The 16,051-nt window shown below is 44.9% G+C and overlaps 1 protein-coding gene across 1 annotated transcript; it reads left to right on the top strand.

The window, feature by feature from the left end:
- The first annotated feature begins 8,896 nt into the window (after positions 1 to 8,896).
- On the top strand, positions 8,897 to 15,128 carry LOC105502420 (ubiquitin-like protein FUBI). The gene is made up of 2 exons (XM_011928907.1): positions 8,897 to 9,359; positions 15,118 to 15,128. The coding sequence occupies exon 1, from the start codon at positions 8,954 to 8,956 to the stop codon at positions 9,350 to 9,352; it is 399 nt and encodes a 132-aa protein (XP_011784297.1). The 5' UTR covers positions 8,897 to 8,953; the 3' UTR covers positions 9,353 to 9,359; positions 15,118 to 15,128.
- The last annotated feature ends 923 nt before the right edge of the window (positions 15,129 to 16,051 follow it).

Here is a 16,051-nt window from a genome sequence, read left to right as displayed (position 1 = left end):
CTGAGATACAATTTGCTGCTGGCTCTGGTGGTGTTGCTGCAATGCATTGACAATGCAAGGACAGTGGCTGCAGTAAATTGCTGGTGCCTCAGCAAGAATCAAAGCAGCAGGCCTAGACTGGACTAGTAGTCATCATACTCTTTTGCACTCAGTCTTTAAGAAGGTACTTAACAAAGTCTTTGATTAAGCAGAGCAACATATTAAATTAATTTAAGTCTCAACGCATGGGTAGACAGCTTTTTAATATTTTGTGTAACAAAATAGGGAGTCTGTGTCTAGCACTTCTGCTCCTCCTGCAGTACAATGTTTACCTCAAACATCATTTATTTATTTAGAGACGGGGTATTACTCACTCTGTCACCCAGGTTGGAGTGCAAGTGCAGTGGTGCGATCTTGGCTCACCACAATCTCTGCCTCCCAGGTTCAAGTGATTCTCCTGCCTCAGCCTCCCGAGTAGCTGGTATTACAGGCATGTACCACCATGCCTGGCTAATTTTTGTGTCTTTAGTAGAGACAGGGTTTCACCATGTTGGCCAGGCTGGTCTCCAACTCCTGACCTCAAGTGATCTGCCCACCTTGGCCTCTCAAAGTGCTGGGATTACAGGTGTGAGCCACCATGCCCAGGTGGAACATCATTTTTACTTGAAAACATGTCTGATAGGCAAATTAAGATTACTCTGATTATTCAGTATCTGGTAGACGACACTTTCTCAAAATTGAATGCAGAGAGTCTCTCGTTTCAAGAAAAACAGCTGATGGTGTGGTTACCAAAACTGAAACTGAAGTGTCACCAGGAAACAGGGTTTTGGACAACTCATTCAGCAACATGAGCTTGAGTGTTTCCCAATACTTACAGGATTTTCTGATGAGATCAGGGGTAATAAAAATTAATTTGATTTCTTGGATGTTATATAATTAAATGGGTCAATACTTCAAAACATCTCTGGCTGGTGAATCAATATTTTCTAAATGACCAATGCATCATACTCCAAAATTGTGCATGGATAAAAGGTCCATTTAAAGCACAAGACAGAAACATGGAATTTAAAGTAAATCAGGTACCAAAAGTTCATTGATATAGTTTCAGATTTCATATCACAACTAAACTAAGAGACTGCCACATGCTGAGTTTTGGTGTAGTATCAAAAGAGAATAGCCACAGTTATCCGAAAAGGCAATACTACTTTCTTTTCCAACTACAAATCTGAATGAGTCTGGATTCTTTCCACAAACTTCAACCAAAACAACAATTTGCAACAGATTGGATGCAGAAGCAGATATAAACATTTAGTTGTCTTTTATTAAGCTAGATGCTAAAGAGATTTGCAAAAAGGTCAATACTATCTTTCTCATTAATTTTTTTTGTTTTGAAAAATAGTTACTTTGAATAAAAAATATTTGTGCTAATGTATAGTAGGTTTTTATTGCTATTGCTAACTGCATTATTAAATAAATCTTTTTAACGTTTCTCAGTATTAGTTTTTCATATTGATAGATATAACCTACATAAGCAAAAGCTCTTTGAGCTGTCAGTAATTTTTAGGAATAAAATGGGTCCTGAGATCAGAAAATGTGAGATCCTCTGACACAGTCTTTAGCCCTTATCTTGCTAGGTAAATGTATGAATGAGTATACAAATGAATGAATGAATGCATAAATCAAGATGCTGCTGGCAAAAGTATGGTTACAAGTAGCGAAATGTAAAGAGATGGGTTGAATGGAAGGCTTCCAAAGGACCATTCAAGGTAGACTATTAGTGGTTCCTGATTTGGGTATTACACAGGTGGATAACATTTTCAAATTATTTTGGGGCTTGACATAGAGTGGCCAACTTTTTAACTGGTCAAATAAGGACATTAAAAATAAAACTGCAAGTCTACCATCCTCTTTATTTCATAAAAGTCAAGATATTTTAATGGGAAAGGAAGGATGGATCTAACCTTGGTACAAAGGGCAGTCTCGAGATTGAATAGATTTGGCTTTGTTGAAAGCTGGACTCCTAGTCCTTGTTTTTCCAGCTTTACCATGGCCCTGTAACTGTATCCTGTGTCAGACTTTGTAACCATCAATCTAGAGCAGGAGTTGGCAAACTTTTTCTATAAATGACCAGATAGTAAGCATTTCAGGCTTTGCAGGCCATTCAGACTCTCTTGCAACTACTCAACACTGCTGTTGTAGCACAAAAGGAGCCCTAGACATTACATAAACAAATATGCGGGTTGTGTGCCAATACACTTTTATTTACAAAAACAGGTGGTGGCTGGATTTGGCCCATGGCCAAACCCTGATGTAGAGAGCTACATAGGGACATCTGGGTGACTGGAGAGACACCATTCCTGCCCAGCCACCAAGGACTCTGGAATTGCCAAAACTGCTGGGTATACCATTTTCCTGGCAAACAGATCAGGAAAATCATCTCAAGAATCTAGCTGGTCCACAGGGGTACACAGAGCCTGTCGTTTCCAGCATCTGAGGAGTATGGGAGTAGACAAAGTCATCAAACTTCCCCTGTAAAAGCAATATTTAAGCATAGTAAGCACAACCCCATTGGTATCCAAGTGGCCAGCTAAAGAAATGGAAGACAGGCAGGTGAGATGGCCTGTCCACAGCGACAGGAGAGGTAAGTCACAGACCATCACCTGAACCTAAGCTCTCTGCCACAGGATGCTGCAGGTCCAACACAAGGACACTTCCATCTTGCTCCACACTCTCATGTGGAAAATAGAATCTCGGTTTGATTTAGAGATGCATTTAAATGCCCCAATTTCAAGAAAACACCAAATCCATTATTTTATTTCAGAACAAAGGAATGCATTCTTAGAAAGTAAATCTCCATTGCCATCTTCTCTCTTCCAGGGCGTCAAGATTTGCCAGGCAGCCTTCTGCCAGCCGTGGGCATGTCCTTCCCCCAGCTGCCAATCTGCTGGTCAGATTAGGGGCACACGCGTATGGTGGCAGAGGCAGGGAAGAATGAGCCACATCGTTTCTGACATGTGAGCACCGGAGCTGTGAGCATATGGCCTGGAAGCCTCTCCAGGAATTTCACGGGACATTTCATGTGAGTTGAGACCGAGGCATTCAGGAACCTGGATCCAGAGAGAGAAAAAGAGAAATTGCAGAAAATATTTCCCTTTGAAATATTCTCATCAAATGTGATGGAGAAGAGTTAATATCTGTAAAGAGCTCACTGGAATCATTAAGAAAAAGGTGAAAACTCCAAAAGAAAACTGGAAAATAACATGAACTTATGATTCATAAAAGCAACACAAATAACCAGTATACTTAAAATGAAATTTATCCTTGCTGTTAATAAACAATTGCAAATTAAAAGATGACTTTTTTTTACTTACATTTTAAAAAAATAACATTTAATGTTGGTGTGAATGCAGTGAAAGGAACATCCTTTGTATATTGCTGGTGAGCAGGAAAATGGGTACATACCAGCTGGAAGTCAGTCTAGCACTACATACTAATAGTTGTAAAAATAGCCATAATCTTTAACTCAGTAATCCCACTTCCATGAATATGCACAAAATAAACTAAGATCATCACCTACCTCTGACAAAACATCTACCTCTGTGAATGTAATTCATGCTGCTGATAGCTTTTCCTGACAGTTCCACAGGTCATTTCTTGTATACTAGAAACTGAAATTTAAATGCCTCCTTTTTTCCTCCACAAATGATGCTGGGAATTCATATGTGCATAGCTCCCCTCCTATTCAAGTATAGGTTTGGGGGAATCCTCAAGCAGAACCTTGTATTTATTTTTGGTTGAGTCAGCCCATCATGTGATCATTTGAATCCTACACTTGTCATTCCAAACAGCCTCAGCTTTGCCCAGCTTCGTGTCAACTTCGAATGACCGTTGTCAGCCTGCCACGTGCACCATCACCCACCTTCCTAGGGGGTGGTGTAGTGATACAGCTGAGGATGGGCCCAGTGGCAGGCCACTAGACACCTCCTTCCCTATTGACTCCTATCCACTAAACAGCAAGTGGAATTGTTCCACCTATCACAAATCTATTTAACTAGGATTTAGACACATTCCTCTATTTTGTCCACCTGGTAACCACGAAAAGTAACATCAGGCCAGGCGCTGTGGCTCACACCTATAATCCCAGCACTCTGGGAGGCCGAGGTGGGCGGATCACCTGAGGTCAGGAGTTTGAGACCAGCCTGGCCAACATGATGAAACCCCGTCTCTACTAAAAACACAAAAATTAGCCAGGTGTGGTGGCGGGTGCTGTAACCCCAGCTACTTGGGAGGCTGAGGCAGAAGAATCACTTGAGCCCGGGAGGCGGAGGTTGCAATGAGCTGAGACCATGCCACTGTACTCCAGCCTGGGCAACAAGAGCGAGACTCCATCTTAAAAAAAAAGAAAGAAAGAAAAGAAAGGAAGAAAGGAAGGAAAGAAGAAAGGAAGGAAGGAAGGAAGGAGAAGAAAGGAAGGAAGGAGAAGAAAGGAAGGAAGGAGAAGAAAGGAAGGAAGGAAGGAAGGAAGGAAGGAAGGAAGGAAGGAAGGAAGGAAGGAAAGAAAGAAAGAGAAAAGTAATGTCAGATGTCTTGCAGAAGTTCAGCAGAAGCACAATTATAAAGGGCAGGAGAGAAGAACATGCCTCCAGAGGAAATGCCCCCTACTGTGCCTGGCACTACGGCACTGGCTTTTCTAGGTCTCCATCCGCCCAGGACTCCCACTTCCTCTCTCCTCAACTCAAACCTCCTGCCTTTCCCCACAGGGCTTTGCTTACCTCCCTTTCACCTAATAATAGACATGTGTTATCTGCCTCTGGCTGCAAGGTGAGCAGAAACGGGTCTTGAGTCAGGGATTGGATGCCTCACTCTACCATTTACTCCTACTTGAACGTGTCCTTAACCTTTCTGATCCTAAAATCCCTCACCTACAAAATGGACAGAATTTACCCTGTTCTTCCCTCCTTCAAGGGTATTTGTAAAACTCGAAGGAGACAGTGGATGGAAACATGCCTTGTAAACCCAAGGACTGGGCAAAGGGAAGGTAATTGGTCAGTGTCACCACCACTACAACTAAAACATTTTCTCCTTGCTATTTGGTGTAGGGGAAAGGGCAAAGTCTTCTAGAGTGTTCACTAAGTGTGTGAATGATGAGGGATCAACACCAATGGCTCAGCGGCCGAAAGCTTCTCTGTAGACTTTATAAACAAAAGGGATTTGACCCTGGAAATGACTGGACCAAAACCCTAGAATCCTTGAGTGTGGGCCCCTTGAGAGCCAGTCTGACTGGCAGCCCTTGCAGATGAGAAAGTTTCAGTCCCAAAGTGGGGGAGGATGGGTTGAGGTCACACCAAAAGTCAAAGGGAGATGGGGTCCTAGTGCTTTACAGCCCCCCAAACTCTTCTCCTGTCATCAGCCTTCAACAACACTCATTTGAGGGAACCCAAGGAGATTCCAGGAGATGAGATTAGAAGCTACAAAAACATCGATCTTCAGGCCGGGTATGGTGGCTCACACCTGTAATCCCAGCACTTTGGGAGGCCGAGGCCGGCAGATCACGAGGTCAGGAGATCGAGACCATCCTAGCTAATATGGTGAAACCCTGTCTCTACTAAAAATACAAAAAAAAAAAAAAATAAGCCAGGTTGGGTGGCGGGCGCCTGTAGTCCCAGCTACTCGAGAGGCTGAAGCAGGAGAATGGTGTGAACCCAGGAGGTGGAGCTTGCAGTGAGCTGAGATTGTGCCACTGCACTCCAGCTTGAGCAATAGAGTGAGACTCCATCACCAAAAAAAAAAAAAAAGGTGTTTTAGACATGAAGTCCTTGCCCATGCCTATGTCCTGAATGGTACTACCTAGACTTTCTTCTAGGGTTTTTATGGTATTAGGTCTAACATTTAAGTCTGTAATCCATCTTGAATTAATCTTCGTATAAGGAGTAAGGAAAGGATCCAGTTTCAGCTTTCTACTTATGGCTACCCAATTTTCCCAGCACCATTTATTAAATAGGGAATCCTTTCCCCATTTCTTGTTTCTCTCAGGTTTGTCAAAAATCAGATGGCTGTAGATGTGTGGTATTATTTCTGAGGACTCTGTTCTGTTCCATTGGTCTATATCTCTGTTTTGGTACCAGTACCATGCTGTTTTGGTTACTGTAGCCTTGTAGTATAGTTTGAAGTCAGGTAGCGTGACGTCTCCAACTTTGTCCTTTTGACTTAGGATTGTCTTGGCAATGCGGGCTCTTTTTTGGTTCCATATGAACTTTAAAGCAGTTTTTTCCAATTGTGTGAAGAAACTCATTGGTAGCTTGATGGGGATGGCATTGAATCTATAAACAACCTTGGGCAGTATGGCCATTTTCACGATATTGATTCTTCCTATCCATGAGCATGGTATGTTCTTCCATTTGTTTGTGTCCTCTTTTATTTCACTGAGCAGTGGTTTGTAGTTCTCCTTGAAGACATTCATACAGCCAACAGACACGTGAAAAAATGCTCATCATCACTCACCATCAGAGAAATGCAAATCAAAACCACAATGAGATACCATCTCACACCAGTTAGAATGGCAATCATTAAAAAGTCAGGAAACAACAGGTGTTGCAGAGGATGTGGAGAAATAGGAACACTTTTACACTGTTGGTGGGATTGTAAACTAGTTCAACCATTATGGAAAACAGTATGGCAATTCCTCAAGGATCTAGAACTAGATGTACCATATGACCCAGCCATCCCACTACTGGGTATATACCCAAAGGATTATAAATTATTCTACTACAAAGACACATGCACATGTATGTTTATTGCGACACTATTCACAATAGCAAAGACTTGGAATCAACCCAAATGTCCATCTGTGACAGACTGGATTAAGAAAATGTGGCATATATACACCATGGAATACTATGCAGCCATAAAAAGGGATGAGTTTGCGTCCTTTGTAGGGACATGGATGCAACTGGAAACCATCATTCTTAGCAAACTATCACAAGAACAGAAAACCAAACACCGCATGTTCTCACTCATAGGTGGGAACTGAACAATGAGATCACCTGGACTCGGGAAGTGGAACATCACACACTGGGGCCTATCATGGGGAGGGGGGAGCGGGGAGGGATTGCATTGGGGAGTTATACCTGATATAAATGATGAATTGATGGGTGCTGACGAGTTGATGGGTGCAGCACACCAACATGGCACAAGTATACATATGTAACAAACCTGCACGTTATGCACATGTACCCTAGAACTTAAAATATAATAAAAAAATAAAAAAAAAAAAAATAAAAAATAAAAAAAAGGATCTTCAAAAACATATATGAATATAAAATCCAAGGGAACAAAGCCACCCTTAAAGGCTCCACCTGCAGTTCATTAATATTCACTCTAGCAGTTTGTCATAGTAGGTTGGCATTTTGGGGGGCAGTGGGGAGGGGAAGTCTGTTCCACACCTTCATTTCCAGGGAAGCTTCCCCAGTCTTGAATCTGCCTGGGAAACCTTGAGTCCACAGTACTGTTTCTAGGTGAGGAACCTTGGAGGCATCCGTAATTCTCCTCTCTTCATTCCGCAAGGCAGGAATCCTTGGTCCCTGGTGACCCTATAGATCCTAGACCTGTGCCTGATTCACCGCAGCACTCAGTGAATCACACTGCTGCATGAATGCATTTGTTGACTGAGTCCCCAGGGGGTTAACTGACTTTCCCAAGCACTAGGTGGTAGGGGCTGAGGAGAAAACTGCTTCCTCCCTCCTTCCTCTTATATGCAATTCATAGAATCACAGGATGTTCAAGACAAACATACCTGTGTAGATCACATTCTTCCCCAACATCAAAGCCCTTTGATTTCCTCAGGTACCTTTCTTGGCAGCCACACTGAGTATTTTCAGTCACTCATCATTCAACAAATATTTGAGGAGTGTTTATTTTATACAAAGAGGAAAGTTAAGTAATGCAACATCTCTGACCTCCAAATCCCTTTCCACCTCTAACATCCTCCGGGCCTGAGATGAAAATCCCAATGGGGTTGGTAACCTGCCCACAGCTGCAGCCAGGCACAACATGGGAATCCCAGCAGCCGCTGGTTGTTCCGTCTCATGTCAAGCTCTGGCTTTTCTGGGAAAGATATTTTCATCAGGAAACTCCATTTGGCTTAAAATGCTGAACCTTACATAGGGATGAGGGTGAGTATTAGCAGCTCTGCCCACAGAGCTGCATTACAATTTGCAGAGTTTCTGAGAGGAGGCTGGGAACTGAGTGCCAGGGTAGTGACAAGCCCTTCGTCTTGGGGACACAGCATCCCCCAGGGCCTGGAAGCATCAAGATAGGTCCATGTAATTCCTCACAATGACACAACTCAAACCTCAGAGCCACTGGCTTCCTATAGCCTGGCTGGGGAACCAAGGTTTAGTATTAGCATCCATTAGACAAAAAGAACTCCAGCAAGGCTTCTTATGCTAAACAGAAGGAAACCCAGGCCCAGTGAGGTTAAACAGCATGCTCTGGCCACAGCTCAAGCAGTGGAACAGACAAGACCACTGCACCATTGGTTCATTGCTGTGTCAAATGTCACCTGGACACATGGACACCCCCTTTTTCAGGGGTAACATAGAGCTGTATAGTTTCACTTCAAGCTATGTATGAGTATCCTCTCTTATTGGTATGTGGTTGAGAAATTGTTCTTCAGTAAGAAAGGATTAAGTCCATTTGGGGACATCCTATGATAGATATATATAGCCAGTAAAAAATAAAATCTTTAGAAAATATTTCAAAGCATGTGACAATATTCATGATCGAATGCTAAATGGAAGTAGCAGGAGGCCAAATTATATATGCACAAGGAACCCTGAGATTGTGGCTATATACCACATTTCCTCCATTGTAATGACATTGATATCAAGAGGTATCATTGACTTAACAATATTTCAGGCTTTTTCGACTCCATCTTCGCGGTAGCGGCAGCTGGGCCCACGGTTCAGTCGTCAACATGCAGCTCTTTGTCCGCTCCCAGGAGCTACACACCCTCGAGGTGACCGGCCAGGAAACGGTCGCCCAGATCAAGGCTCATGTAGCTTCACTGGAGGGCATTGCCCCGGAGGATCAAGTCGTGCTCCTGGCAGGCACCCCCCTGGAGGATGAGGCCACTCTGGGCCAGTGCGGGGTGGAGGCCCTGACTACCCTGGAAGTAGCAGGCCGCATGCTTGGAGGCAAAGTCCATGGTTCCCTGGCCCGTGCTGGGAAAGTGAGAGGTCAGACTCCTAAGGTGGCCAAACAGGAGAAGAAGAAGAAGACCGGTCGGGCTAAGCGCCGGATGCAGTACAACCGGCGCTTTGTCAACGTTGTGCCCACCTTTGGCAAGAAGAAGGGCCCCAATGCCAATTCTTAAGTCCTTTGTAATTCCGGCTTTCTCTAATAAAAAAGCCACTTAGTTCAGTCAAAAAATAATAATAATAATAATATTTCAGAAAAAAAGGAAAACATTAAATCAACTATAAGAAGCATCCTGATTTCGAAAACATTAAAATACAAAGAATGTACAACCAAGAAGAAAGGAAATGTAGCATAAATTCATCACACAAATGTATGTATGTGTGTGCATGTGTGTGAGTTCATAGGGTTCACAAGAAATACATAAAACATGGAATGATGGTTATCTCTGTGGGAGAGATTTTTATTTTATTTATTCTTTTCAGTATTTTTCAATTTTATTTCTGATGTGTATGTATACACTAATTTTTTCAATCAGGAAAAAATAAACTTTGTCTGTAGAACAGTCAAAGCTAATATAGGGAAAATACACGTGATTTTTCGACGTACCCAAGGCAGTTTCCATTTTCCAGTCTTTATTTTTTTAGCATTTCATTTAGTTACGTTTCTATCCTCTGGTCTTTAGGCACAGTTTAGCATTCCCTCTTCCATGAACCATAATAAGGCTCCCATAATGCCTTTCCCCACTCTGCTGCATTTTAGCGGTACCAACATCTCTCACGAAAATCAGGTACAATGTCATAACGCAGGTGCCACCAGCATGTTTTAAGATCCCACCCTGCACTGCAAGCAGAGTTCTTTGTCAAATGTCCACCTGGGAAAAATTATACAGACTTCAGTGCTAAGAGACTCTGCTCTTTTTTGAGAAAATATTATCTTGACTATATAATCTTTCCTTTTTTCCCCACCTGGTAAGAAACTCAGAGTCAAATTTGAAACTCACTGTGGTAACTCTGTTGATCCCTAGGGTGGGGCTATTCGTGCACTTTTTTCCTTTGGTTCTGATTCTTGAGATAAAAGATTTGATTTGATTTTCTGTGTTCTTTTGTAAGAAGCTGCAAATCATTAATGGAAAATGCAGGAAATAAATACATAGAATTATTTTTTGTGAAACGTTTCACTTCTCCCATTTTAGTACTCACTATATCCTGTCTACTAATCAATCTTGTCAGTTACACTTCTAAACTATGTTCCGTATATGTCCATTTTCGTCATCTCCTCTGCCACCCTCCTGGTCCAAGCCACCAGCATCCCCGCTGGACAGTAACAACAGTCTCCTCATGCCTTTCTGCGTTTTCTCTTGTCCCTCCTCTGTTCCATGTATCTCCTCAAAGAATACCTTTGGCCACCCATGAAAAGCCAGACCCCCACTCATCCTTTCTCTCAGATGTCACCCTATTTTACTACCCTTATAGTGCTTACAATGCTTGAAATAATCTTCATGTGTTTGTTTGTTTGTTTTCTTTTCTCTATCTTCTCCCCATCCCCAAAACAAGAGCTCTATCCTGCCAGATGCTACATTCTCAGTGCCCAGGACCACCTGGCACATTGGAAGTTCTCAGTATTTGCTGAAATCAATGAAAAGCCCTTTCATCTCCAGCATCCCCCTAGCCATGGGCAGGAATTCCCCAAGCACGTGCGTGCATTTTCCAACCATGAGCAAATCTCCCTTCTGCTAGCCCCTCCAACCTCTCAGCAAGGGGCTCGCCTAACCTGTCTGTGGTGGGAGAGTTTCCACAATCTGTGCCTCATGGGAGACCAGACTAAAGGCTGGTGAGGGAAGCAGATGACAGTGGTGATGAGAACCTGCTCAGGATCCCATCAGCAGGATCGGGATCACTGGAAAGGTCCAGAGAGGCCTGCAGCCCCACACATTATCCCAAGGATCATCCCCTATCCTTTCTCATTAATTCATTTGCCAGACATTCAAAAATCGCATTAAAATTCTTTGCCCTAAAGGAGCAAAACTTCACAAAGAGACCTCACACACTCTAAGAGACTTGTTCCTGGAGAAGAATTTTCTCCAAGGCAACAAATAACCAAGTCCTTCTTTTCTCCGGCTGTTTCCTCCTTCCAGGAACTGGATGTGTAGGTTCCACTAAGACCAGAGCTCTTGCCCTGACATTCTCTTTTTGCTAAGAAGCCTTCCTGGTTCATCAGCTTGCAGGAACCCCTCTCTGCTCTTCTCTGGGCCCCAGGAAGACATTTATTGAGGATCAGGGAGAAGCCCCCCAACCTCCTCCCAGAAGACATTTTACCCAGTTATTCCAGGGACTACAGATGATCCCTAATTCCTCTTTATATCCTCTTCTTTTGGGCCTATCAGTGCAAACACAGGCCAAGGTATCATCCCAGGTGACCTGTGGTTTCCAAGCTCAATATGCAAACCACTGTGGTCTCCCCACATTAAGTAACTTCCCTGGAAGATTGTTGGGGCAGTGACTGGCCTAGGAGTTGTGGGCCCTGGAAAAATCCCCTTTGTGTCACAGGAATATCAGTACTTGGAGGAGGATCGGAGCAGCTGAGAGAAGAATGCTAAGGGTGGGCCCCATCTGTGAGCATGTGAATGGGATGGGGCAGGAGAGAGGGCCAATGCTTTGTCTTGGGGACTTGGAGATTTTGGATCTCAGAGCATTTGGTATATGAACCCCAGGTAGCTTCAGTACCCTCCTGGGCGCCCCACCCCTCCCTCCGACCCTAGGCACTGCCCAGCACTCCAGGAAACTCTTGAAGGGGGCTTTAGTTCAGGCTCACCAATTTGGGGGACTTCAAAAACATGGTAGGTTAGTGCGAAACATCCACTGTCCCCAGATATTGCTAAGGCAGCTGAGGCAGAGAGAGTTATACAGCAGCCTAGGAGACCAGCCTAAGTCCAAGGCTGCACTGCATCTGGGTGTGAGATTTCCATTTCCCTCTCTCTTTCTGCAGGGCCCAGCTGAAATCTGTGTCATACACATGTATGAAATATTTAAACCTCTCCCAAGGAGAATCGTGTCACTTCTAAATCAATTTATTCTAATCTAATCCTCATCTGCCATGGTTTTCTGGGCCAGCACCATCAAGAAAACTTCTTGGCAGGTGAGAGAGACTGAAAACACGGGGCATTTGTTTTTAATAGGGCCTCTACAGCCAGCAGTTTCCAATACAGCAACATACACACACACATGAAATACGGCTGCTCTTTGGAGATGACCCCTGACGTGCTCTGAGACCCACGCAGAGTGGTGCTTGCCAAACTGTGAGCATAAAGTCGTCAGAAGCACCTTAAAACTACAAGCACCAAGGTGAAGTGAGGCAGGCGAGGATGCCCGGCCAACAGCAGGGGGAAGGCTGGAAGAGGCCTGTTGTCGTGTTACCAAGTGGCCTTTTAGTATCTTCAGCCGTAAAAGGCACTGTTTACTCCATCTCTGCCTGGGCTTCAATAGGATTCGCTTTTTCCTGGCTCTTTTTTTTTTGACAGCAATGCTCCAAAATGCAGAAACAGGCTTCAACTTGCTTTTCCAGCAGGCACAGCTGTGGAACTCTAGACGCAGTTGGGCTCTAGGCACAGGGAGCTTCGGGAGTTCTCGTGGTGGCTACAGGGCCCTGTGTGCCAGGGAAGGGACTACGGGAGCCGCTCTCACTGGACCCAAAATTCTCTGACCAAAGATTCCTTCTTTAGAGAGCTATCTGCTCCTGCCGTGCCATCGCCAGCCCTTCCCAGCCAAAATTCCCACCAGGCCCCCATGCCTGCGTCAGCTGAACGCAGGGCAGGAGATACATCCACAGTTCTGCCCAAGGGGTGGGGCTGTGAGGGACCCTCAACATCAAACCTGACAGCCTGGCAGAAATGAGTCTGGGACTTCTGAGTCCAACTTACCCATGCTGGGCCAGCCTTGCTCAAAAGGTAGGGCTTCCTCCGTATAGGATCTCCTTGACTACAGAAATCCTCAAATTCTGTTTTCTGGGGTGAAGGGGTTTGAGGTCCCACCTGGAAACCAAACTCAGTGAGTGGCTGTGTCTCTTGCAGGCTCAGGGACTCTCCCAAACTGTCAGGAACCTGACACCTCCCTCAAGTGGGAATTTAATGTTGGAGAACCTAGGCTTGAACAGAATAAGGTAGAATGGAGTTCAAATCTCATCTCTGGCACATCTTGGCTGTATGATGTTAGGAAATCACATTTCAGGGTCTTAGTCTGTCGGGAAAACAGGTGTAATAACACGAATCTCTAGCTGAGAAGTAAATGAGATCGTTCACAGAGGGTGCTCTACACGCTGCCTGGCAGTGGAAAGTCTCTCTACATGGCAGGGATTCTGGGTGTCCCTTCGTGGCACAAATCCAGTTTTCCTCTCCTTTAGAAGCATGTAGAAGACATTCCTGCCCCTGATAGTCAGTGACTATTGGCTATTTGGTGGTGATCTGTGTCACCCGAGTGTAGGGTGTGTAAGGACAGGCATGCTTTTAACACAGTCTCTCCCTTTTCCTTGGTGAGCCACTCTTTGTAATGGCAGCATCACTAGATGATGGGGGTCTCACTAGGCTGGATCTCTGAGAGAGTACCTGGAGCAGAGCCCTTTACCAGCTCCTGCAGGGACTGGCATGTAAGCCAGAAATAAAACTTTATTGTATTAAGCTACAGAGTCTAGTCACCTTAGCATGACTCAGTGCATCCTGCAAATACACCATCTGATTCCCTAGCAACCAAGTCAGCACCAAGCCTTTGCTCTTCATTCTGCATTTTGGACATAGGACTTGGAGGCCCTGTGCCCTCCTTCTCCCCCTCCTCCCCGATAGTGAGCTGTAGCTCTCAGCCACCCCCCACCCACATTGCCTCCCCTCCCCGCTGGCCCTCATTGCTGAGGTATGAGCAGGCTTGGGCCTGGACCAGAGGAAAGGATGACAGGAGAAGCAAGGAAGAGCGCTGTCTGGAGCTCCAGATGGACCTGACCCTCAGGGGCTAAAGTGCTCTGCTTGACTCAAAGCCCAAGGCAGCAGAAGTGCCCAGCACAGGCTGGCTGCATCTGCAACCCCCTTCCCCTGGCACTATGGTTATAAACTCCTTCCCATAGAGAAGCAGAGAAAGGTCACACTGACCTCTTGTTTCCTCCGAATCAGCCAAATTTTCACTCTTCTGTTGAGGTCTGAACGCTAAACAGTGCCTTTTACGACTGAAGATATTTTCCACAGGGCTGTAAAAAGTGAACTAGAGGGACTGTCCATACCAATTCCATGGTACAGAGTAGGAAACTGAGGACTGAAGAAGGACAGGACTTGCACAGTAGCAATTATTGTCATGAGATGAGAATCCTGCTATCAGTGTAAACACTGGGCACAAATGTCAATTAATCTGATTTTTCTAGAATCTGGAATTTGCTTGTCCACAGCTAAGTGATTTAGCCAAGGAGATAACTTCTACTGACCCGGGATGTGATGTCCACTCTGAAAAGTCCACAGCTTGTCCTAGCCAGAGAGCGAACCCAGAGAGGCAATCTGCATGGTTGAGGCTGCCTGGCTGCCCAACAGGGCATGAGTTTTCTGTGTGCTCAGGAGGGAGGTCCTCTGGTGGGTCCTTTGCATCACCACCCCAGTGTTCTCCGCTTATTCTGAATCTTTTCTTTCAGAAGTAAAAACGCCCCAAAAGTAATGACTCTGAGGCAAGAAGAGCCCTTGAAGACTGCATAGATGGCCGCCACTTGGAGCCTCTCCATGGCCCTCTCACCAAGCAGTCATCGAACCTCTGGCTAAAGCCCTGCTGTGATGGGCAGCTCACTACCTCCCATGGTAGTTATTCCATCGTGGGTTTTGTCTCAATATCTAAGTGGGATGTCCCCTCTCTGCTCCAGATCTTCCCTTTGGGCCATGCTAAACTCCTCTACCCCTTGATAGCCCTTCTAGAATGGGAGGCTCCTTGTGAATCTTCTCCACCAGGGCATGAACAGTCCAAGGCTATCAGCTTTCTTCATGTAACTCAGTGTCCCCTCTCCTCACCTCCAACCCCCTTGCTCCTCAAAGAATGCTCTGGCAGCGTGGATATCACCTGCGATTGTGTAGAAATGCAGAGTATCAGGCCTACCCCAGACCTCCTGAATCATTATCTACATCTTAAATTCCAGGGCTTTGGGAGGCTGAGGCAGGAGGATTGCTTAAAAGTCCAAAAATTCAAGACTATCCTGGGCAACACAGCAAGATATAGTCAACACACAAAAAAATTAAAAATTAGCAGAGTGTGATGGCGTGTACCTGTATAGTTCCAGCTACTCGAGAGGCTGAGGAGGCTAAGGTTGCAACGTGAGCCATGATTGTGTCACTGCATTCCAGCCTGGGCTACAGAGTGAGACTCTGTCTTTAAAACAAACAAAAACAAACAACAACAACAAACAAGATCCCCAAATGTTTCCTGGCCACATGAAGTGTGGGAAGCACTGGCCTAGATACCTCCCACTGCCCATGTAGCTCTTAGAGTAGAGGTTCCAGAATGCAGCTCTCTCTCAGGTATGCAGGGCAGGACTCTCACCTCTCTCCTAAGCACTCTTTAGAGCTGCAGAACGCTGACAACACAAAGGATCCTGGGTCCACCCAGACCTCAGAGTCGTCTTCACAGGAACTGTTCCCACGCTGCATCTGCCCTTCTGGGTCGGGGGGTGGGGTTCGTATGTGTTGGGTCAGGTGTTGACACTTACATTTGCCAAATTGAACATCACTGTTCTTTCAACTGTGTCTCACCTACTATTCAACCCATCAGCTTTCAAATCTGTCTACACATTAGGATCACCTGATGGACTTTTGGTATAATCTCTGATGCCAAGACCCCATTCCAGAAGACTTGAATAGACTCTC

This window comes from Colobus angolensis, unplaced genomic scaffold (genome assembly GCF_000951035.1).
Source record: "Colobus angolensis palliatus isolate OR3802 unplaced genomic scaffold, Cang.pa_1.0 Scaffold12, whole genome shotgun sequence".
In the NCBI taxonomy this organism is placed as follows: domain Eukaryota; kingdom Metazoa; phylum Chordata; class Mammalia; order Primates; family Cercopithecidae; genus Colobus; species Colobus angolensis.
Note: the sequence above shows the minus strand (reverse complement) of the source record. Positions and strands in the feature narration are given on the sequence as shown.

What these genes read in the sequence shown, in the direction of transcription:
- LOC105502420 (XM_011928907.1), top strand. Translation starts at nt 8,954, where the DNA reads ATGCAGCTCTTTGTCCGCTCCCAGGAGCTACACACCCTCGAGGTGACC.